The sequence below is a fragment of the Nymphaea colorata genome, chromosome 4 (genome assembly GCF_008831285.2).
Source record: "Nymphaea colorata isolate Beijing-Zhang1983 chromosome 4, ASM883128v2, whole genome shotgun sequence".
Lineage (NCBI taxonomy): Eukaryota > Viridiplantae > Streptophyta > Magnoliopsida > Nymphaeales > Nymphaeaceae > Nymphaea > Nymphaea colorata.
Window position 1 is genome coordinate 22,014,540 of NC_045141.1, and position 26,100 is coordinate 22,040,639.

Genomic DNA, 26,100 nt, shown 5'->3' on the forward strand with positions numbered 1-26,100 from the left:
GACACATTCATGCTTTACCCCTTTCATCGGGGTTTTTCACATGTGCTCTAACAATACTTGTTCTCATTACCAAACCACACCTAAAATGTCACGTACGGTTGGGATCGTTCCTACCGTTTATTTCACATGCTTGCTCAGCCGCAAATTTGCATACAATGGGAGAGCTTGTACCTTGTCGGGTTTTTGTAATCACTTTGGTCCTGTCAAACAATGGGATATTTCTTTCCGACGACGTGCACCCCCTTACACAGAGATATGCGCCAAATGCATTTTTAGACGGAATTTCCATGCCCTTTTAACTGGTCATTTGCATCTCTATACAAGACCATTCGCGCTTGTCCTTTTCTTGGTGTGTGGGAAGTTGACAACTTTGTCTTTTTCCTGGTGTGTGGGAAATTACAACCTTGTGACACGCTGCCGGTGTCAATACCTGATTCGAAGAGCTCTCAAACACCAAGTGATCTTTTTCACGCACGTACTAATGGACGGGAACGTTATTGGGAGCGTGGTTGGGCAACTATCAAGAAATTCGATGAGAGCTTAAGCGAACTGCCTAAATGAACACAACAATTCAAATTGTCATCAAATTTTGCTTACCAAACAGATTGCCTTTGAATCAGAAGACAGCCATACGATATTTAACTGATACATTATCCCATATATTTTGCATGTAAGGGAAACTCAGACCTGAACCGTTTTGAAGCACCGAGAAATTCAACGAGTATACATCGTTCATGACTTGCAACACTGGCGGCCCAAAGACCATTCTGGCGAAAATGTGATGGTCTGCCACCGCGTAAGCAACCATGAGTCACGGGATCAGGTTAAAGTGTCTAAGTGGGAGTACAGCATCTGGGCAGCAATGCATCTTGATCGGAGGTTTTGGCAACCACGCACACTGAAATTCTGAAATCAGCAAGTCACAGGGACTTGCAAATTATTGTTTTTCTGTTCCATATTAAAATGTCAGCTGACACCCCAGAGTTCCAATTTTAGAAATTAGAACCAACTAGTGATTGTAACACTCGGTCATTGTAACTGAAACATAGACGCACAAAGGATCTACGATAAGTACTTTGTGAATTTAGTTAATATAAATATCCAACGTTTACATGAAGGATTCAGTAAGTCTATACTGTGATCAACTGATAGGAAGGTGGGAGATGCATGAAAATTACAACAGAAAGTTACAACCGTGCTGGGAACCTGTTTAATTCTTTATTAGCAGAGCATAACGATATGACCATTTCCGTGGTATAACAACCAATTAACTACACCAGGAAAAAAGAAACTTAGACGTCTCATCTACACAAGGCCTGCATGAAAAATAAACAAAAGCTTATATATACAGTGTTTCAATGAAGCTTAAGGGAAAAAAAAAGCAGCTAAACAATGGAACGGAGCTCTCATGCTAGGATCATGCTTTTACTAAAGAGTACACAAATTGGGGTTACAGACCTCTACCAGATTATGCCAACAAAGGTACACCCACGGCATATTGAAACTCTTCAACATTCTCCAACTAGAAGGCCTTAAGTCCGACTCCATAGCGAAGTGCATGGACTTCTCAATGTCAAAAAGCCTTTTTTCCCTTTTTTTTTTCTTCGTACTTAAACAAAAAAAAAAAAAAGCTAGAAAGCCCTTCTCGTGACTTGCTTATTGTCCTGTGTATTTTTCAATTTGCCTGGGTTTTCCAAAAAAATCTGGTCAAGAATGGTAATTCTTAATTAATTCTATGTTAGACATGATCCAATATTACTTGAACCAAGACGATTCAAGATTATTCTTCTGATGGACGTTAAATAAATGTTATTATCTTCATCAAGAAATAAAGATATAATACCTGCTTCCAAAACTCTCTCATAGTCAATACTAAAATGTCCCTCACCCTGCAATATATCCAAAAACAGTAGAGGATATGATATTCGTCAGGAAAACAAACACAACAATTACAAAATTCTAGATAAACGACAAATCAAAAATTAATCACACTGATCCAAATCTTTAACTAGAAGATAAAACATACTAAAATAGCATATATACTTAAAGAGACATTAAAATAGTGCAGGTCAAGATAATCCTTGATCTGGTAGGTACCTTGGCCATGTTATACCATTTTCTCATGAAAATTTGTGACTACAGAACAGGAAACAATAAATTAATTGACAAGAAATAGTATCAAACACGAAAAAATAACACAGTGGTCAGAATGTTAGATCTGTGGATAATAATGTAACCGCACATGAAAAAGGATTGTCACAGGAAACTTATGTAATATACTTTGATAACTGTCCGGTTGAAACTCGACACCATGATGGGTTGGTAGATAAGCAGTTAAACCCTTTTCAGCAAGATTCACACATTGTTCGCAGCAGTAGATCTATTTAACTTCTAAGCCACAGCTGACCTACAATCAGCATAGGATATCCCCAAGGGTAGAATATATCCACGTTTCGTGTGGTTTTTGCGAGGAAGCATCAAGTTCCCAAAATGATTTCCTACTTGCACAAGTAATATTTTGAAAAAGGAAAATGTTGTCACTATAATCAGTGACCTATGAAATCACATAAATAAGCCAAAACAAGAGGAAACAATTTTAGGAGCAAAAACACTATGATGAACCGATTTATCAGATCATTAGCACAGGATGGACTGGCTAACTTCGTTGAGATATTCATGTTTTAGATATAACTTAGCACTTGAATACGTCATTAGATTTTTCATCTGAATATGACAAAAAAGTTAATCCAAGAAATCATGATGAAGAAATGCAAGGAGCTATTTGTCTGAAGCTGATTTCTATAATCAAAACTTCGAAAAGAACTAGGCGGCACCCCTAGGCAGGCCAAAATCTGTAAATGAAAAAGGAGAGGGAGGAGGAGAAAAAGAAAAAGATAAAAAAAAGGGAAAAAAGAACAAAAGCAACAAAGTAGAAGCATATGAAGAAGGAAAAGAAGAATTTAACGACATTTTTCTGCTCGGGTGCCTAGGTGCCCCTGCTTAGTCAGAAAGGTGGCTGCCTAGGGCCTAGGCAGGTGCCCAGCATGGTTTTGACCATCAAGGCACAAGCATATCGGAAATACCACTACTCAGCAAATTAATGGCAATTTCCCTAGTTCAGAGAGAGAGAGAGGGAGAAAATAATAAAGGCAGGCTAAAATCTCTATATACAACAAACTGGTAAATCGATTCTTTGACAAATTTCTGCGTAAGTCAATTACCGATCTGTGTTGGTAGACAATAGGTACCATTCACCATCTGAAATTCTCAAAATGCACTGTGTTCGGTTCCATGAAGGAATCTCAATCTGATGAAAATGAAAAAAAAAACGAGAGAGAAAGTATGGTCATCACATAAGATTTATCCATAGGACTACAAAATTTTAATTGATTGCCAAGAACTTGCCTGAAATTAGTAGCACGGTACTAAAATAATTTCAACGAAATTAAGAAAGCCTATTTTTTAGGATGCAACTTACAGATGTTTCAGCAGAATACTCCTTCTCTATTACACGGTCCGAATTATTGAATTGAACTTTGAAGCCAGATATTTCAAGTACTAAAAGAGCCTGCTCACAAGGCTCAGGATACTGTCGGAACGGCTGTGACAAGCAAGATAAAAATGTCAATAATAAAAAAGACAACATTGGACATAAATAATAAGTGAGAGAGAGAGAGAGAGATTAAAGGATGTTCTCATTGTCAAAAAGTGTTAAGACATTTTTTGTATTTGATAGCTTCAAACTTTCAAATGGTCACATGGGTACTTCAGTAAGGTCCACGTACCGTGTCGCCGTACTCGTACCCAAAATGGGTATTTTGACACTTGGGTACCTGTAGATCTAAACTGCTTAATTTTATTTTGATTTAATTTTTTCCACCTTACTTTTTATTCTATTCTTTGGATGTGAAAATTCGATTGATGTTTATATTTGACTAGAGGGCTGCTTGGTTGTCCATATGTTTAAAGTTTTTCATAGGTTTCTTAAACACATTGCTGCAAGAGCCGTTGATATACATTTTCTATGTTATTTATTTGTTTATGCTGATGTATATTCTTTATTTTGGTACATATTTTCTAAGTATTTCTTATTGTTTTTATATATATACGGCCATACCCCCACACCCAAGTTTTTTGAAAAGGGTCAATACCCATACAAGCACTGACACCCGTACCCGTACCTATGTGACATAGTAAATGGTATGGAGATGTTTTACTAAATAAGATACTGTATGAATAAAAAATAAGAAGGGCATTTAGAGCTTTGGCTCCAAAACTATTTCCATATGAGGTGGCTCATGTAAATAAACCCACAAAACAGGCTTTTATAACCGACCTCAAACACCTCACAAGAGGAAGAAACCCATAAAGCCTTGAATGACTTTTCGCAATAAGTGCACTAAGGCACTAAAAGACACACAAAAGAATGACATTTTTATTCCAAGATGCTTATAAAAGCACAACATCAAGAGGGAGCAATCCTCCCTTGTAGATGCAAAGGAAACGCTGAACTAGCCGTTGGGCAGTCCCATATAAACTCTTATGAACACAATTTAGAAGCCTATTAATGAAGAACTTCACTTGTTTGGACTCAGGAGGCAAGCTTGTTTAGAAATTCCTATCAAATACATGCAAAAAGGGGAAAGATAGTGTACAAGAAGAAAAAGGGTATTAGGCAATAACAAAAATGTCATGGGTTTTGAAAATTTGACGATGCCATAGATTGTATATGAGCACCAAAAGAATATGACCTACAAAGTGTCGATTCATCATGTTCATAAGTACTTGAGCTATATCTACCAACTCATTGCTATTGCACAAACCCCATTAATATGTGCAAGGTGCAGGAACGATAGAGGTGACAGGTGTTAAGGTATTTTGTATTGGGGTTCCTGTTCCTCACCAAGAGGGATCCTTTTTTCTTTTTTTACTACAATGATACCAACCGCTATTCTATAAGGGTATCTCACCAATGTATGTCAGTAAGTGACAACTTGTAATATGAACTTCTTGACTTATACTCAGATGAGATGGAACTGTGGGACCCCCCCTCTCTCTCTCTCTCTTCAAACCCAATCACACTACCTCTCATCAATTAACATATCAGCGACAGCCGACAAGTAACAGTAACAGTTTGTGAGAGCAAAATGTCGGTGTTCTTATTGCAAATTATCCTCTGAAGAATTCATACCTTTATAGATAGATCCTACCTTTCTTCTGGCAGAATCTTTATGAAAGGTTGACAAGACATGAATATCCAATGTCCAACTTGTACTGTTGTACATATTTCAGAACCATGCATGACTCAAAGAGATGATAATTCAAGAAGTCATAAAGGAATTTCTCTTCCCATGGCTATAACATTTGGTGGCATTATTGTAATTTTTGTTATTTTACTAATTTTAGTGTTTATTTGCATTGCATGATCTCAAAATTTCACTTTGTCTATGTACTCCTAAAAACCTCATGATCTGTTCTATTGGGATTCCTGGGCAAAAAAAATTATAATATGTTGGCCCCTCTTTCCATCAATTGAACACCAGAGGTTATCTTGTGGTTTTCTTCTAGTTTGACCCTTGTTCTGCATTCTTTACAATATCGGTGCTTATTTACAACATAGACTACAAGAAGAAACTAAAAATAATAAAAAATATAAAGAAGGATGGTGAGACCTACCGACAATAGAACATTGAATAGAGCCTTTCCCTTAGAGAGATAAGTTCGAATCTCCTGATTTATATCTGGATCTGACAGCAATGAATGTGTTCAAGATCAATAAAACAACAGCAAACATGTAAAAAAGGTATTTGAAATAAGTTTAGATCATGAATTGCAACATAATTTCACTGACAACATCTATTAAGCCAATCAATAATGCTACCAAATAAGGCCAAAGGTTGGCAAGCTCAAGTCTAATAAGGGGTTCCACTGGCAATAAAAGATAGAGAAATTGACATGTTGCACGTTTCTAGGAGATTTACCACATTGTTGGCACATGAAAATATTAGCAACTTTCTAAAAGAAGGCATCAGAAAGAGTTCAAATATTTATCCAGAGCTTAAAAGATAAATACATCATGTGTTTTCATTTTCTTGTGGTCAACATGTCTATTATGACAAGTAGTCGAATTCCTATGAGCATGGCAGCATTCCTGTACCAAGTGAAGAGTTAAAAAAAGTAATTTTCTGACTTACCAAGAGGTATTTTCTGCTTGTTGTTAGCATAAGCAATGACCACTCTTCCCTAAAAAAATTACGAGGAGTTTCAGTCCGTCATGAAAATGACTACAACAGAGGCAAAAAAGGACTATAGGAAACCATGTTATTTAACTTAGTGATTCTATAGACATCTTGTCATTTCAGATGCAAATGATTTAGAATTTCAACAGAAGCGAGTAATGCATTAAAAGAATAATGACAGAATAATGCATTAAAATAATAATGATAGGAACAAAGAAGAAGAAAAAAATTAAGACATTACCCACTACCAGCATTGTGGCTAAAACCAGTCCAAGACTATCTTCTAAAAGCAGGGCCAAGATATCAAATATAGGCATAGAAACTGGACTCATCAAGGATGAAAAAACCAAGCAGTTTACTCTTGCCCATTAGAACTCCAATTCAGAACATTCTAGGATACAGTGAGAATCTTTATATAAGTTGTAACCATTAGATATTTTAAGAACATGCTTCATGGAATGTTCATGTACTAAGCACAGGGTTTATACACACACGTATATAACAAGGAAGCTTGCCCATGTATCATTACTCATTATGGAAAGCACAAGCAGCTTACTTTTGCCCATTAGAACTCTAATTCAAAACATTCTAGGATACGGTGAGAATCTTTATATAAGTTATAATCATTAGATATTTTAAGAACATACTTTATGGAATGCTCATGTACTAAGCACACTGTTTATACACACACGTATATAACAAGGAGGCTTGCCCATGTATCATTACTCATGCTGGAAAGCACAATGTGCAAAGAAGAGTAAATGTAGTCTCTTCAAAGCAGCTTCACTTGTTTACAAGAGCTAGAGTTTGAATAAAAACAAGATCCCATTAAGCTGCAAGACTGAATAGCTAAAATTAAGCCCAAGCTTCCTTATGAGAAAGGGTCATGAGACTTGAAGGTTGAAGTACGGCTAACATAAAACATAAGAGTGACAGGCAGTTTGGTGTCACATGAGCACCATGGACCTGGCTTTTCATTACAACTATCCAAGAAGACCCATGGTGTCATACTATAGAGACTAGTTGATTTTTGTCAAGGTCACCTCAGTTTGACAGATTATAGCTTCCATTTCAAGGATACGCATGTTTGCAAGTGTAGAAAATAAGACCTTTGGCAGAGTACAACAAACAAGAGAACTATGTTCCAGAACATACCAATCACAACCAAACTTCATTGGAGCTTCATTTTAGTATTTTTTCTTGCTTAGAGGCTAGAGGATGGCATATCAGAGGTAAAATAGTACTACTGATGGCAACACAAAAACGGTTGCCTTAAACATCAAAGATATGGTTAATTAATGGGACTCAAGTAGAAACAGTGAACACTAGAAAGGATTCATTTCCTCAATAGGTCTATGTGCCATTTCCTTGACTGTCAGCTCAAATCAAAAGGATTAGATTCATAGGTTCCTATGGAGGTTAATGTCAGACATTAGGGAGGCAGTCGATCACTACTTCTCATCTTGTGCGTCATCCATTTCATTTTGCACTACTGCCCACCATATTGACTTAAAACAGTTGTGCATCCCTTTACCAGATATTGGCATCACATTATGGAAGGTTTCAACAAGGCATTTTTCATTTCTGGCATGCATTTGTTCACTTAAAAAAAAAAGCATATATTGGCATGTACATGCAAAAAAAAATGATCCTAAGAAGGATTTGAGAAAAATGAATTTCAAATGACTTGGTAATGGACTAGTCAAACCTTCTGATCATTTCCAGCAAGAGGTCTGCAACTAACTGCAATAACCTTGTCCACGTCATCAGCTGTCACTAGATATTCAGGATAAGTTGCATCTGCATTAGAATGAACATGATTAACAGTGACAAATAATCGATCTTGGCTTCAACCAGGGTATGACAACAAACAACAGTCACATATCTAGAAAGATTCATTTTAGCGCTTGTCTGCTGATTCACCTTCAATATCAATGTAATTGTCATCCTCAACATACATCCACTGGACCAAAGGCAACTAGAAAACTTGAGCACAATATTTAATTGCTATAAAAATGCAGATAGAGAGAGAGGAGCTCAGCAATTAATCTACAAAAAAGGAAAAATCATTTTGTTGACACACCTGGAACATGCACACGGTTGTCCCATTTACCTGAACTCCACAGGCTAGGATTTGAGAACCTAGTCTAGCATCACCATAGATCTGGAAATCTTCTATGCCGGGCAGTAAATGCCCTTTTGACATGGCAAAAATAAAAAAAGAAGTAAGAAAGGTGAATATACTTGTCATAAAGCAGTAGGTGTTCTTAATTACCTTCAGATACTGGGTAAACAGGTTCCTCATTGTCATTGAAGAAATTTGGTTGTCCATCAAGTACTCCTTTTACATGTAAGTCTTCTGGCAGGTTTTGCACCCTATCGAAACTAAACTGATCAGAGTAGTTGCCAGCCTCTCCAGGTCTTCCTTCTAATGTAGGAGGAGGTTTAGTGCCTCTGTCAGGACAAAAGATTCATGGAATGGTAAAGTCAGCAGAACCATATCATATAAAATGTACTGTAACTATTTAGAAATTTGATATGATACACCACCTGTATCATAAAATGGTAGTGTATCGTACATGTACTACATGTATCGTATGGTATACACACTGTATCATATGATGTGGGGCCAATATGCGAAAATGAAGCTCCCTGAAGGGTTTTTGTATGTTTCAGGGAAGAATCCTTGATTTGACTAAGAAATCATCCAGCTGGGGGAAGATTTGTGCATGCCTGCATGGAGATCAAATTGTGTTTGAAGAAAGAGGGCTTTTTATTTCTTTTATGGAAGGTGTGAAATTTCTCATTTTCACCGTAGATTTCTATTGTTTCCTAAAGTTTATTGTTCGTTTTTATTTGGTTTTCAAATTTATAGCTTTTGGATGCAATCTCGTATGGCAATGGTATGAAGGGTTAGTTGTAATCAGTGTTGTACGTATCATACGATACAGACCTAATTAGTGTTGTACATATCGTACGATACGTATCGTCGCATTTCAAAAATGCGATATGATACACCACTTGTATCGTACAATTACGATACAATTAAGATACATTACGATACACCACTTGTATCGTACAATTACGATACAATTAAGATACATTACGATACAGTTACAATACAATTACGATACGCTAATTTTTACTATTTTTCAGAATTTTTTTTAATTAATTTTTGTTTTTTTAAAAAATACGATACAATTACGATACATTACGATATTTTACGATACAGCGTATCTTAAAGCCAGACTGATACGGCTTACGATACACTTTTTACAACATTGGTTGTAAAGATCAATTAAAACTTATCTGCAACTATTGCAAAAAACAGATGTAAGGGGGGATTATTACTTATTAGATTAAAGCAACATTTGGCTAGGATACACTCTATGTGATTGTGTGCATCAATAATAGAGAGAATCAAGTGCCACCATATATGCATAAAAAAAGTTTAGGTATGCTTAGTACTTCCAAGAAAAAGAGGATTGAAAAGGAAATGGACGAGGCAAAAATAGGCAATGGTGAGCCCTGTGAACTTGAAAATGAAGATCAATACATTGAAGAGGAGGACCATGATATTGATGATGAATCTAATATCAAATATGCGAGCCCGAGAGGAACAGGGAAACACATCATGCATGAAGGATACAAATCTTCTGACAGGAGGAGAAGAAGTACACTAGCTGGTAGGTGTAAAGATAGACTGTCGAGTGGTAGATACAGTATTTTGAATCCATCAGAGGCCTTTTTCCTTCCTATACTGCACTAGTTTCCTTGCCCACCATATTGCTACAACCTTGAAAGTTATGATAGAACAAGTGGACATGGCAGTTGAGAGATGGTTTTATGACACATGTATTCTGTTTTAATGCAACTAACTCATTTCATTTCCAAGCTATGACAGATGCAGTTACTTCTATAGGTTTTGGATATAAAATACTTTCATATCATCAACTAAGAGACAAATTTCTTGATGCAACAGCTAAAGAAATAAAAGCATATTTTGATGAATTGAGATTGAGTAGAGAAGAAATAGTGTGCAGTGTTACGGCAAAGGGATGGACTGATACATGATGAAGAACACTAGTAGACATTACGGTATATTATCCTAAAGGTACTATGTTTTTGAAATCCCTTGAATTTGTCTGATATTCCTAAGATTGTTGAAATTTTGTGTATTTTTTCTTTAAAGATATTGAAAAAAAAGTTAGGCCCACCAACACTGTATAGTTAATTATGGATAATGCACCAAATTATAAAAGTGTAAGTGAGATGTGGTTTGAATGATACAGGTTATTTCATTGGACTCCATGTGCCACTCATTGTGTAAAACTCATGTATGAATATCATGGGGATATGTATGAGATGAAATCAGTTGTTGAACAATGTCAAGATATCACAACATGTATTTATAATCATGTTTATGTATTGAGTTTCATGAAAAAATTTATCAATGGTGCTAAATTGGTCTAACTTATTTGTCACAAATGTTTTGATTGTGCACAGTATAGTGAAGTAAAGAAATCCTTTGAGGCAAATGTTCTTTAGTTACGAATGGGCTACATGTCCACATGCTCATACAAGAAAATATTGCGCACTTGTGAATATTGTATTTAGTAGCGAATTTGGGAATCGTGCCTGAAGTTGTTGAAGATTTGTGTGACTTTAGTCAAAGTCCTCATATTAGTTGATAGTGAAAACAGGCCTTACATAGGATACCTATACGAAGCTATGGAGAAAAGAGGCTGTTATGGACAAACTAAAAGGGAAAAAACTATATACAACCATATAAGAAAAATATAGATCAGAAGTGGACTGGCAAGTTCATGGAACCCCTTCATACAACGGCTATTACTTAAATCATCTCATCTGATTTTCTCCATCACTTAAAAAGAATATAAAAGTCATGGTGGTGTGTTGAACTTCATTGAAACATGAGTCACGGAACCTAGCGAACAAGATGTTGTCAACAACGAGTTGGATCCATATGATAATTGTGTAGCTGAAATGACAGATTAAACTATATGTGAATTGTGTATGTGACACAGGAATAAGTACAACTATTCAAAACAAGATGACCACCTACGTCACATGGACTCTTCACAAAAGGGGCCGCACCCGCATCAACATGATGCTGGTGCTGGTATGGATACGGGTGAGGCTCCGGCATGCACCACAACCACACCCCCTCTCTTATGCTTGTTCAAAATATTTTCTGTTCTTTTTTTCTTTCTCCCTTTCCTTTTTTATGTACAGTAATACAAAGAAAAAAAAAGGACAGATTAAGCTAAGGAACAAGCTTAAAATTATATATATTACGAAATACATATATTATATATATAATAAATACCAAAACATATATTTATATATATATGTTTTGGGATATGCGATGCCAGCACCCCGCATCCGCATCTGCACCTGTACCAGCACTTGACACCTCACACTCACATGACATAAACTACCATACATCCAAATATTACACAAAAAATATCGATTTGCCTTTCATTTGTTATTTATCTATTGTTTATCACAGACTCATAGTATTTATTTGTTCATCAGAATGTTTGGGAGTGATTGCCAAACCTTAAAAATCTTGCAATCAAAGTCCTCAACTAGACATGCAGTGCTAGTGGATACGGAAGGAGTTAAACCTTTTTCCAACAAATCCACAATAAAAAGAGAAACAGATTGGAATATAAAAGGTTGAATAACCTTGTTTATGTTCGATATGACATGAAATTAAGACGAAGGAAATAAACTAACATCAGTTCGTTTCATATAATATTATAGCATACATTGGCTTTATAACCTCACACAAGTACCTTTATTTGGGTAAAGGTACTTGTGTCAACATGGGTACGACCCGGTACAGGTATAGGTATGCCTTTGGACATCGCCTGAACACGGACCTGTGTCGGGTGCGGCCAACACACTCATGTCCTTATCCATCCTTTTTTAGACTCCATCAAAGTTGACCAAATCCATTTTTGTCCACTAATTAAGTTTTTTTTTTTTAAAAAAAAATCATGTATATATGATGAAAATGAAGAACCCTTGACAGAAATTAAAGGGCTGGTCATGCTTCCTGTGGTTTAACTCCACTTGTTCACAAGGATGTTCCAGCAAACGGCAAATTTCCAGTGATTTTTCTGGTGAATTAGTTTTCTTTAATAGAATTTTCTATATTGTTTTGCTTATTCAAAATCTTATTTTTTGTTATATATATATAATATTTATATATATACATGCATACATACATACATACATATATATAATTATATATATAACCATATACTGTGTGTGTGTATGTGTGTACAACTGTGTCCCCGTACCCAAACTTTTTGAAAGTGCTCCGCACCCATACCCATATCTATGTGACATTAGCTTATAACATATGTAAACAAACATTCTCTCATCTAATTTATCAATTACAAAAAAAACATTAACAAAAAAGCACAAATCTCAATTTAACCCTATAAGCTGGACAACTTCGATGTGCCAGATTCGTGGGTTGAGGAAGAACTAGATAAAATATTTGATGAGGAGGATATTTGCTGGTTGAATATTGAAAACCTAGATGATGTTGATGAAGGTGAGCCTGGATATATTAGTAAGATATTCAATTTGAAGAGATGATGCAAATGGCAATGAAAACGAGATGACAATGAAGATGACAGATGATCATGATCATATTTTCTTATTTATATTGAACATTTCATCTCGTGTTGTATAACACTTTAAAGTTATTTCTTTATATGCTATGACTTGTGGTATTAGATTATGTTATGTTAAATACTTAAATGATGAATCTTCTTAGCTACATAAGCTTATATTTATGCATGACATGTTTTTTATAAAGGACATACTTTCCTCATTTTTCCTGATTTTTCACTATTTTTCTTCTTTTGAATTAAAAAATAAAAATATGATATTGCGATACAGATATGGATTATGGTACACACTTCACAACATTGATCAGCAGTGCCAGCATTCCCTGGTTCTACAATGAGAATCATATTTAAATTCACAAAAAGAGAAATTTTCAAGAATCATAATTGCAATCCTCAGGTAACCACCAAACAGCAAGTAAACATGAGATGATAAATTGCTGGACTAGTAGAGCACAACTCAGTAGATTGAAATTCTCATAGGTGTAACATGAAATCACTTATCAAACTACAATGCAATTTATCCTTCGCCACTTGGTATTCTTTCAAAAGAAACTAATTAGGGTTCAAATGAAATAGGAAGTTCATCAAAAGTCAAGATGGTTTCTAGAAATTGATGTAGGCTATACATACTAACTTAATCCTAGAAGATGGACTCATCAGTGGTCACAGGTTTCATGCCAGACCTCTGCAACGGGCCTCCTGTCCCATCCATCCTAAGATTATTAGACATGTTCAGAGCAGCAGACATCGGAGGATAATGTTGTTGGTAGAGTTGATCCTCATAAAAGTTGAAGGGTGCCGAAGTCTACAAGAAGAAAAAGTTACTCCAGATTAAATCGACATAAAAACTGAAACATAAGTATACAATAGACAAGTGTGAAAAAAAAGAAAGCAGAAGTAAAAGTTGTACGCCTGGAAAGTGAGAATTATTATTGCTCAATGTTGCAGGATTTTGAATATCAAAGTTCTGAGATAATTTCTCCACGTCCTTTATGGTTTGATTGTTTAAAGAATCTCCACCGGCCTGCTTAGAGTGAAGAGTCAGTTTACAATTTTCTGATAGGTGAAACAAAACTGATGCAATAAGGTGACAAACTCCAAAAAAATAAAAGAAAGTAGACCAATGAAGCTACCCTTTTTCTTCTTGCTTCAAATCTTTTGTTCCTCTTGAGTTAATACTTAATAGTCCTTAAAAAAGATCAGTTCTTTGGCCCATTGCTGCAACTCAGGCTTTAATTCTTTCAAACAGCCAATGCAGAACAAAATGATTACTGCCACTTCCATTTTTAAGGAAAGAATCTGCTTAGATGTTTAAAGAGTTTTAAAATGTACAATCCAATATACCCCATATACACATAACACATATAGATGTGTATGCCCCAGTCTGTGTGTATGTGCGTGTTTGGCAATGCATGTACATTACGTTATTTATGCTACCACTATCACTATGGACATGGCAATGAATGGTCACTAATGTTTGCAATATTTTGAAAATATTCCACATTCAAAATGTCTAAAGTCTAAACAGTAATATCAGGAAAATATTACAATAGCTTTAAAACATAGCAAAAAAATAAAAAAAAAATTGAATGATATTAAATTATTTCTTTCTTTTGAAAAGAAGACCTTTCATGGATATTTTAAGTGTACTATTTTCCATTTTTTTCCATCAGTAATTGAAAAACTCCTTGTGAACAATTTTGTAACAGAAACAGTAAAAACCCTGTAAGATTATAATTTCTTCTATGATCCTCTATATTTGGTTTTTTTATGAATTGCCAAAATTCTTTCTGAGGAAAAAAACTTCCATAAAAAACATTCCAGAAATTGCGGAGATCAACATTGTTGACTATATAACAGAGCAACCAGAAGCTTGGAAAATCAACGGAAATATTCAATTCACATCTTAAGCATTCACGTCTAGCTCTTAACCACCAGGTATCCTATTACAGTGGCACCATTTCCTTAGCAACTGATGATTGTAGGTTTTGTTTTGCAGCAAGGTCTACTGTCTTCTGTTCTGATATATCGCTTTAGGAGTTTGAATATTTTTCAAGGTTTTCCATCACTAAAGATTTCTTCCATCAGAAAACTTTTATTGGTTATTTGATACACATTACCAGAACTGCCATCCATGTCATGCAGACTTTCATACAGATCAGATGTGACAGGTGCAGATTGGGTTAGTGCAATCCAAACAGGAACCAAATTTAGTCCATTTTCCTAAGTGATCACAGGCAAGGGTAGGACTATGGCCCCAACATGACGAGAAAGAGAGAGAGAGAGATAGAGATGATGATGATGATGATGATGAAGAAGACAATGATGATGATTGAGGGACAGGAAGACAAGGTTTCAATCCAATCAGCATGCAAAAGCAAAAGTACATATCACATACAAGTGAAAATCAGAAAGGGTAACTTCCAAATGTACTATGCTTGGGGTCTATTTCATATGCCCGCCAAAGCTTGACCATCACTCAAGTAGCTCCTAAAATTTTTATATTGTTTATTGTTTCAGCAAACAGCCCCAATTTCTGAACCCCCTTGACTTTACTGGGCAGTGGGTAGTGAAGAAAGTAGGCTGGAGATAAAGGAAAATAAGCTGCAAACACTAAGGCAAAATATGACCCTTCCCAGCCCATCTCCAACTGAGAGTAGCCAGACCCATACTGGCCTATCAGTGCTGAGCTGAAACACTCACAGAAGGAGAAGGGGATCAAAAGACCCGTCTCCTTGAGAATCCAGTGGGGTGGGTGGAGGTTGCGGGGTGGTGACACAGGTACACACATGCAACACCGCCCTTCCCCCACAACCAGCTTTTCTATGAAAACATAGTTATGTAACTACCTTTTTCCATTGGAAACAAAACCAGGTTAAGTACAGAAACACTGGTCCTCAATGTTGCAACCAAAACCAGGTTATGTCCCAAAAACACTACCTTGAAATTTGTAACACTGAAAATACCATGTTTAGCTTTGTGTTCCTCATACTAGCATGTGGAAAGAAAAAGTTTCCAAACAGGCAGTTGCAAATTCTATTCAACTTGGCATAGGCAACACTTCTTGCAAAACTTTGTGACAAGTGCACCTCATAATTATCCATACTGACCAGTGTTTTAAGACAGAATCAAAGTATTGCTAAAAGGCAAATCCCAGAGTTACCACAGGAATATAGAAAATTTATATGGTTAAGTTCAACATTTTAATAGTTCGTGACCTATTAATACCCCTTCAAATCTTCTATATCATGTCAAGCCCAAACTACATAAACTACAGCGATTCATTAACCACGAACAGTAAATGCAAAGAGGTGAAGAAAAGTCTTCCCTACCAAAGTGGTCCCCAGCTTGCCCCGTAAATTTTGTAATAAAACCTGTGGATGGGCAAATGCAATTAGTACCTGCTTAAGCATATGCAGATAGTGAAATCAATTCAGCAGCTCCTAAACTGTAAAAATAAAAAGCCAAGTGAACATGATCTGGAACAAGCTTTGGTCACGTTTGAATAAAAAAATCTGGTCCCAAATGTCATTTTGATTGATTTGGTTACTTCTTCAATCAAACATCGCAGCCTGTTTCCAGAAAGATAAAGGAATTGGAAAGGAAAAAAGACGGACGTGACTTTAATCCACAGAGTGCTGCCATTGTTTTTGATATTGATAAAAGGTTTTCCAAGACACCAGCATGTGCAAGTAGGTGAGTGTAAAGTTCACAATATGCACAACTATGATGAATAAATTTTTGCTGGCATAGACCAAAAAGACTATAAATTGAAGAGATGCTCAAAACAGTCACATACTATACCTGTATATTCTGTACAATGGTTGAAGCATTCACCACAACTGGTTGCAAATCATTATCAGCCAATAACCTAAGCAGTGATGACAGAAAAATAGACCTCTCTTGTTCTGTTGCCTAAAATAAGGATTTCAGATAATTTTAATGTATACAAAATTTGAAGCATGTTTTCTAAGAACACTAAATAAAACAAATAACAAAAAGATATACAAAAGAAATTGCAACCTTATAAGTGCATGACTAACCCCTCCTCTTAGAAGGGTAGTCTTGAGCTCATGATCAAGTGAATCATATTTTGCTCATCGATATAAAGTGAAGTAAAAATCAATCTGTTCCATTTGTCCAAAAGAAAAGAAAAAAGAAAAAAAAAAAGAAAAGACTACCATGGTTCTCAGACTAATCTAGGAAACAATCAGACTACAGTTAGTGCTTGAGATGCCATTATGCTCTGGCATTAGTGGCAGTGTAACAGCACCAAGAGACAAGTGGAATTTGTACTTTGTTACTACTATTTTTGATCTATTACATAACATGCAATAGGTAGTTAGGCAAGGGAAATTTATAAACCATACATACTCAATATCAATTATGATACATGCCCAGAGAGGATAAAATGTTCTGCTAATATTTCACATGCATGGCTAGTAAGCATGAAATAGTTGCACATCCTGCGACTCTCTCGGTGTTGTGCATCATTTCTAGTCACCAGCACTTTTGACATGGACATGCACTTCTAATTATCGGCACCTTTAAGAATGAAATGTTTGTGCATCACTTACAATTAAGAGAACTTCTAAAGCATGAAACACTGTCCATCTTTTCTAGTCTCTAGCATTCTAACACGGAGATGCTTATGACAAATGCTTTTGCATATCAACAAGTTCTGGTCATATGCACTCCTATACATGGCATGGTCACTTCAGTTTGTGATGTGAAGCATGAAAAATAAGTGAGCATTCATTATAGTGTGGAAATCTTCGTATTCTACAAGAGACTTTGGCTAACTTTAACTTGAAAATTCAGCTGTGTATCATGTCGGAATCATATAATTCTGCACTTTTAATTTAGAAACGACAATTTCTTCCTTTTATATGGGGGCAAGATCTTCCTGGGCATTTGGATGAACTAGTCCAGCCCCATCACCACAGTTTATTATGCAGGAAGAAGATGACGATAAAAGGATCATCCAACCAGAACTGTGAAGAATCCTGAGTTCATTGCTTGGACAAAGAGAGATCAAGCACTTGTTGCATACATCACCTCCACTTTGTCACAAGTGACAAGTGGTACATCACCTCCACTTTATCACAAGTGATGTTATCACAGTTTCTATCAAATTATGAATAGGTTGGCTCAAACCTATTCTCAGACAGTAGAAGCAAGAATTCAATATCCCAGAAAGAAACTATGTTTGTCTGTGAATATCTAAATAAGGTAAAAGATAAAAACTGTCATGTTCCGCTAAATTTTGTTGGATGTGATATTTCAAACAAAGACCAATACAATAAACACCAAGTGATTAGCGACAGGACCACCATGTTCTCAATAACTTTTTGTCGTGTTTCCAATCTTATCTGCCTTTGAAGAGCTTTGTATGCCCAACTTCTTCGTACGAGGTAAGCTCAAAGAGCATTTCAAATGACAATAATAGATAATCAGATATACACAGTGTCTTTCTTAGCCGCAGGAATGAATAATGGTCTAGGACATGAAGGAAATAATAATGAACAGATAGAAGTCATGGAAGGCAAGAACAAGGAAGTTGTGGTTTGCTTAATACCCTGAATATGTCACCAAATCCTAAGGTAGGAAATCAAAGAGTTGTATTGTATCCACGTGTTCTCAATAACGTATCATGGTTTATGCATGTACCGAGGACTGAAGTCACTGAACACATGCATGTTGTAAAGATAATACTGAGATACTTGAACAGAATGCTGGAAATGAGACATTCTATAAAAGGAGTTAGATAGATAGAAAAATAAAAAGTCACATTAAATTATTACTTATATGGATGCAGAATGAGCAGGAAATCCAGACAAGAAGAGATTAGTTTCAAACTATTGTGTATTCCTCATCAAAAATTTGTATCTTGGAGTAGTAGAAAACAAAAGGTTGTTGTGCCATGATTGATACCACATGGGTTAGATATCTATACAGCAAATTGGAGGCGTCCATCTCAAGGTCACAATTATCTTGCGAAAGTAAAGTGTCACAAATATTTTAACATTGTTCTAATTCACCATAGGTGCATAAAACACATAGAGAGATAAGCACTTCAATAGACAAAAAAGTTAAAGAAATTGAGTCTCATCATGTTCATAGTGAAAATCAAGTGGTGAATTCATTCACAAAGGGTTTGAAAAAGCATGGTTTTTTTGGTATCTAAACGCCAAGCTGTCCATAGTGTAAGACCATCTACAACTTCAGGGAGGCTATTAAGACATACACAAATCGTCCCATGAGGTATAATATGCAAATATGTATATAAGTGAATGGATTTAGGTCATGCCACTTCCTTTTTGGGTTAACTTGTTGTGACTCTTAGGAGCCTCTTTCTCTTCCTTTGCCAAGATTTTGATGCATAACTAATCCTCAAAAACCTAATAGTTATCCCATCTAGAGTCATTAGCAAAAGGACAGAAAGAAGGAAAATAGGTTAACTGCATTTTTTGCATCTAGGAAATACTAAGATGGCTTTTCGAAAAGCTTCAGCCATGAAGAAATTATAAATGTCTGCCTCCGTGTATAATATTAACAGATGTTCCTGCTCCCATTTCTTAGAACCATAAAGGTAGATCAGATACTCTGATACTTAATGGATGTGCTAAAATACAAGTTGTTTGACAAGAATTGTGAGTACAGTAATAAGCATGCTCATATGTTTCCATGTACAATAATACTGTGGGAAGATTCAAGACAATAGAAGACATTAGACACATATGTCAACTCATCAGGAAGACCAACATATGCTATTTTTGGATATCTTCCTATCTCATTGCAAGTGCAGATTAAGAAGTTTAAAGGTATACTTGCTACAGAAAAGGAGCAAACTTGAAGCTCCTTCCAGATCAATACGGAAATAAAATAAAAGCCAGCAGATACAGGCTAGTGTTGAAGATAATGATGATATACCAATAAGGTTTCAGCCAGATTCATATTTTCTTCAATTTCCTTTTTCCTTTCAGAAAGTGCTTGTGAAGCAGCAGCTAACAGTTCTTTCTGCTGCCTATCTAAATCCTGTTGCACAAAAATGTCAATTAGATGATACCACCAAAAAAAAAAGATTCCACAGAGCCTTCATAATGGTTTTATATTGTTCCATCAAGAGAAATGATACCAACCAGGCGCATACCAGCAAACCTTTTCTCTAAGACATGCTTTTCTTTTAGCAACTCCAACTCCTGAAGCCATAGACAGATTGTCTTAGTCAATGCTGGGAAGGCCACGTATTAAAAAGGAAAATACAACCTCATAAACATAGTGGGTATATTTAAATAGAAATCTCTATTATGGTGACAAAAAATGAGGCCCGCTTTAAATTTCTTGAAGGTTTATTAGAAGTTCCATTTTCTTGAGCTCTTATGTAAAGGAAAACAGAAAATTTTATCCCTACATTGGCTGAAAACTGACGCTAACAATAGTATTTATGGTATGCTTATACCAATAAATTATCAAAGGTTTCAATTCCTACTGAAATTTTTAGAGAATTTTTGAAGGTCAGACTTTTGTCACTGTGAATATCATGCCTTAATAGAAGCATCTGCAAGCTGTTTCCTAAGCTGCATTAATTCTTGCTCTTGAGCTCTAAATCTGGAAAGTATTTCTTTCTCCTGCAACCAGTAGAATACTCAGAAGTCAAAACATCAAATATTAGGGACCAAGGGCTTCAGATTAACAGCTAACAAACCAACGTTTCAAAAGCCACTGACTTGGGACTTGACTCATTCATTCTTGTCTTGTGACTCAGTGGATCAACTTGGTGACTTGAGCCAAGTTTTAGTTAACTATTATCATTGAAAGAAGAATGAAATATTTATCATTTAAACATAAAAGGGTTGTAGAATGACTTGATTACATTTTGTCATGTAAATAACTCAGATATAAGTCAAACAAATATCAAGTAAAGTAATAAGTAAGTTATATTTACTCATGTGACAACAAGAAATTGAACAAATAAGCTACTGCTGCCACTCTATAGTTGCAAAAGTCAACATAACTAAGTAGCAAGTATCAATATATCACTAAAAAAGAACTCAACAAAAAGCAAGCATTAAGTAAATATATTCAACATTGACAGTTAACCAACAGTTAACAAACCCAACATGTATGTATATAATATCTAAAACTAAAGTCCAAATTAACAAGACCAATGCTCTAAAATTTGAAATAAATAGATAACATATCCAAAGCATCCTTATATTCCAATAGATTAGAAGATTCACATCAAAATTAAGTAATTGAATAGTTAGTAACCAACCACCTTGTTGATTACAAAATATAAAGTCTATCACCAGATTGCTGGGAGTCAAACAAGCTTTTGCTCTGAGTCAAGCGAGTTCCACACCAAGCCAAACAGAGTTTCAGCCAAGTCAAACTGAGGTTTGGCAGAGTCAACCCGAATCACACTGAGTTTCAAGCATGAACCAGTGCCCTTACTGGGTTGACCCATAAGGGGGGTGAGCCAATGAGTTGTGTCAGTGAGTTTTAAAACATGAGAGAAAACACAAGTCATGAAAGAAAAGTACTTCAGATGTTCCATTTTTCTTCCCATTGGACTCCCGAAGATGCATGAAGTTGTTTGGACTTGAGGATCGACCAACTGCGGTACCTTCCCTTTTTGACACCTAAATGAGAAGAACAGATAAAACTATTGGAACAATAGAGAACATCATTAAAAATAAAAAATAATTGCTTGAGGGATACACAAAACATTTAACATGGAAGCCTCATGGCATATTCTAGTCAGTAAATAAGTCTGAGACAATAGAAAAAGTTGAAAAAGGTGGTAATTGGTATCCTCCAAAAGCGTCAGCATTAATATGGAAAGATTTTTTACTTTTATAGAGAAAAAAACAAAGATGTGACATCATATACAGAAGACCATGACATGCCACACATTTCATCTGTCACACAAGGCAATCAAACATGATTACTAATTGAAGCAATTCTAACCTTCTAAGGAAAGGATGTTGGACTTTTATAAGAAGCATAGAAAGATAGTTTTGGCAGTCTAATAAACCAAAACGAGCTTGTTTTACTTCATCATACACAAATTCACTTCAACATTTAACACAGAATATGCTCTCGACATTTGAGACTTTAAGTAATGGAAAACAAATTTTGCAATATGAAAGGAAACTCAACTATCATAGCACTGCCATAAGAGAACATCGGATGTACCCGAGGAGGAGACAGTTTAGTGTTTCATCATGCTGAGGCATGGAATTGCATGGTAAAGAGCACTTCATAATTCATTAAATGGCTTAATCAACAATATGACAAAAAATAAGAAGAGAGACTCTGTCATCAATTAACATCTCTTCATGAGCATCGCTTGAAAGAAAAGAACAAATGTCAAACAGACAAGGTACAGGAGTCAACTAAAATAACTTACGTGATTGCAGGTTGTCACATTATAGTAACATACTATGACCATCTTTTTCTTTAACAACCATGAAGAGAAGAAAATATTAGACAAAGGAAATGAACAAACCAAGACCGAACTGTCTCCCTACAAGCATCACATAGAAAACAAACAAATCTCAAACAAAGATGATATAGGACTCAATAGACTAACTTGTATAATTGCAGGTCGTGGCATTACAGTAACATAGGTTTTGTCTGTTTTAACATTCATGAACGGAGGTATAAGGAAAATGAAACAAAAGGAGAAACTAACAACGGAAAGGAGGGAAAGAGCATGAGAAATAACATCACGTGCAAAAACACCGCATGAAAAGGGAAAAAAAGATATCAGTAAACATTTCTAACCGTTAACCTTTGGGCCCAGGCTCTTAATGTGAACCGACACAACAACAAATGAAGAAACATGGAAGCAAGTAGGCACATATCTTCATAGTGAACAAGGATAAAAAACAGCCATTGGGTGCCATAAGCAAAATAATAGGGCAACTGAGCCCCTTAGGCTCACAAAAAATTGAAGCAAAAAAAAAAAAAAAAAAAAAAAGCTGTGAATGTCACCATGAACAGCTTAACTTCAAGTTTGTGTGAAATATAGAATACTGTTCCATAGAAAGGTAGATTGAGAATAAGCCAAGGTAAGGAAGCATAAGCAAACAAGATACCCTTGGTAGCGCTTAAAGCACGAAATTGGATCCTAACATAAGAAACACGATGATGACATAACTTGTTTTTCCGTTGACTATGGCGCTGGACAAATGCCAACATAACTTCAAGTAAGAGATCCCAAGACAACGATGGTGATTTAAGTAACGATAATATATTAGTATCGTTAGCAAGAAAGAACAGGTCTACCATGTCCACACCTCAACACTCCTAACGTTCAGCAAATTACCAATCCCAACGGGTAAGAAAAAAGAACGAAAAAGTTGATATGATTCAAGAAATCAAAGCGGGAACCAGCCAATCAAAAAAATTACAAGGAGAGGGAAAGCATATCTTTCAAGAAGCTCTCAAATTTCATCCTCCCATTAAAACGCAAAAAAGGAAAAAAAATCCAAAAGTTCTTGCATTATGAACACATTATTACATCGTCAAACAAGCAAGTGAAAAACATGTTGGAGCACCCCATCAGTCGGGCGAAAACCAACATGATTACAACCAAGTAAAACACCAAATCGCAATGAATCCCGTGAAAGAAAAACTCAAGTTGCAGAATATTAACGATTGCAAAAAAAAAAAATCAAAGACTGGGTCTCGTACCATACTCCGCCTGAAGAACAGAAGAGGGCAAACCAAGAGAGAGAGGGAGAGGATTGTTACGTTGTAATAAGAGGTGGACGCGTGGGGAACCAAGTGACGACGAAGTGAAAACGACGGCGATCGCTGACGCGTTTCCAGGAAGTCGACGGACAGGGAAATGGGGAGGAAACTCAACGAGTGAACGAAAGATGGGAAGAGAGAGAGAGCCCGCGCTCTAATGAGCTATCGTTTCGGATCATGTCATGCTTCCCGGGGAGATCATCTAGCATGTCCCTGAGAAAAACGGGTCTCTCCGTATTTTTGTGCATTTTACAAAATCGTCCTTTCTTGCGAGCTTTACTACAAAATGGTCCCCTTTTTCTTACCCTTTTTTTCTAAAAACGGTGTCCCTTGTTTTTTGCATTTTAATACTCGAAACACGTCAATCCTTCAGCTAAAACGCGTTTAAATAACTCGACCGAAATCTTTATTCATGTCATCGAAAAGAGAGAAAAAAAAAGTGCAATTTATAGAAATTAATTAGAGAAGGAGTCAGTAAAATTAGCTTTAATTTGCTGATCAAATTCAATAGATTATAAATGGATTAGAAAATTCAAAAATGGAGCAGATTATACGTTCACAATAAGAATGAAGAGCATTCACAAACTCTAAAACAAGATTATGGTATTTTACTTGTGACGATGAAATATCATAATCATTTAGCAGCAGATTTAAGTTAAATCTACATGGTTTTCGAACTAAAACATAAATAGTCTTTAATTCAAATGTCTCATAGAACAACTTTTTTTAATTTTATAATACTTTTAGAGTTTTTTTATTAAAATTTCCTTTATATATACAAACAATTAAATAGATCAAATTATTAACACGAATATAAATAAAATTTTGTGAGGCCGATGCAGGCAACTGCTCGCACCAGCCACTTGTTGGAGAACTATCAACAGCAGAAGCGGTTTCGTGAAATTTTGCCGAAATGTGTTGTTATAATGAAAGAACAAAACGTGCACGGTTGCTTTGCAATATAGTTAGGTGAGATTGATAGCAAGAATGTTAAGAATGTATATAATTTAAAGGTGATCGATTCAAATCGGTTCCAAATCCAATACGCCATGCGATCTGCAATTCAGCTGAATCAAATGTGTGTGGGCAAGAATATTACAAATTTATTTTTTAAAATTTATATGTATGTTAAAACGAAAACTCCTTGTTATGATTTATATAATAGTTGAAAAATACAGTCAAATCGGTCACTGAATCAAATCAGAGCCAATTTGATTCAGATTGATTCTAATAACGTTGGGTTAAAGAGTGTTCTGGTCCGGGTCTCTCTTATGTGGTGAAATAATCTCTCTCTCTATTATTTCAATGTTAACAAAGATTTGAATTTGAAACAGAACATCTCACAACATCGAGTATAAGCTCAGCACTCTAGTTTTATTTGCGCGTCCTTAATTATACAAAATCATTATAGTTAATATCCATTTAACTCTGCAACATGAATCCAATTAAATCACCGTAGTCTCTTCATCTGCGCGTAAACTGACTAATTGGGTTCCTCAAGCATTTACTTGTTCCTTTTTTTTTCTTTTTTTTTTCAACTTATTGTTATTAGTTAATCTTTTGAAGTTGCGCTAGGAATTTGAACCTTGGAATAGTGCCATATCGGGTGGAACAAGAGCATTTATCTTTTTTTTTTCTTTTGTTTTGAAGAAAAAGAGATAAACTAGCAAAAAAGAAAAAAAGGAAAAATGTTATATGAACTTGTCCTAAAGGTCCACAAAACTTTGGTTCATTTAGATCTATATTATTAGTTCAATGTTTGTGGGGACAAAGAAAAACACAAAGAATCTTTGTGATATCTGAATTCTTGACCCAATGGCCAAGGCAGACCCTTTAGAGCAGACAGGTTATATGTTAAGTTTCTTGCATGAGAGAATGAGTTCGTGGTTGAAAATAACAAAAACACCCTTCATTGCAAACTCCATAGTTTCCTCTCTAACAAGGACAAAATGAATTTTTTATAAATGACTAAAATACCCTTGTAACTTAACATATAATAAGTTCACATATTAGCTCAAAGCTGGTTATATGCGTCATAGTGGTGCGCTAAATTTTGTGCATCAGTATAGCTAATGACAAAAGTACCTCTCATCACATAGAAAATGATAAGATTTTTTGAAAGATAAAAATGAAAAAAAGAAGAAAAAGAAATGACTATAAAAAACATGTTTTTTTGTTTTATTACAAAAAATTCATCCCCCTTCTATTACTGCCCACATAAGCTGCAGACAGAACCTTTACTACTTACTAGCATTATGATATACAATTGAAGATGTACTAGCACCAAAACATATATACATATATAGTGGTTTTGAGTGTGCCTCTTTCCATTCAAATCATGAAACAGCTTTGGACCTTAAAGGTTAGAAGAAATAAAGAAGGGCTTCAGCCTTTTCGGGTATCTCCGATTCTCTCCACTGCGACCG

General features: G+C 35.5%; 1 protein-coding gene across 5 annotated transcripts; it reads right to left on the reverse strand.

Annotated features, from left to right (window-relative positions):
• Nucleotides 1–1,063: 1,063 nt before the first annotated feature.
• LOC116252898 (uncharacterized) lies at nt 1,064–23,859 on the reverse strand. 5 transcript variants are annotated; one of them, XM_031627512.1, is made up of 19 exons: nt 23,675–23,859; nt 21,457–21,555; nt 20,458–20,541; nt 20,053–20,112; nt 19,844–19,948; nt 16,715–16,825; nt 16,243–16,284; nt 13,821–13,934; nt 13,594–13,715; nt 8,515–8,693; nt 8,323–8,435; nt 8,163–8,202; nt 7,948–8,039; nt 6,195–6,243; nt 5,677–5,747; nt 3,479–3,601; nt 3,222–3,307; nt 1,844–1,889; nt 1,064–1,316 (listed from the first exon to the last, which is right to left on the reverse strand). In XM_031627512.1, exons 2-19 carry the CDS (start codon nt 21,499–21,501, stop codon nt 1,302–1,304), a joined length of 1,497 nt encoding a protein of 498 aa, XP_031483372.1. In that variant the 5' UTR covers nt 21,502–21,555; nt 23,675–23,859; the 3' UTR covers nt 1,064–1,301. The 5 variants fall into 5 exon arrangements, with proteins under 5 accessions (XP_031483372.1, XP_031483371.1, XP_031483369.1 ...); XM_031627511.1 differs by having other exon boundaries at nt 8,353–8,435; nt 23,615–23,859; XM_031627509.1 differs by having other exon boundaries at nt 23,615–23,859.
• Nucleotides 23,860–26,100: the final 2,241 nt, after the last annotated feature.

Coding starts and splice junctions, on each gene's coding strand:
- LOC116252898 (XM_031627509.1), bottom strand. Junction 13,716..13,820: donor ATAATTCTCACTTTCCAGGC/GTACAACTTTTA, acceptor TTCTTCTTGTAG/ACTTCGGCACCCTTCAACTT. Junction 3,602..5,676: donor TATTCAATGTTCTATTGTCG/GTAGGTCTCACC, acceptor TGCTTGTCACAG/CCGTTCCGACAGTATCCTGA.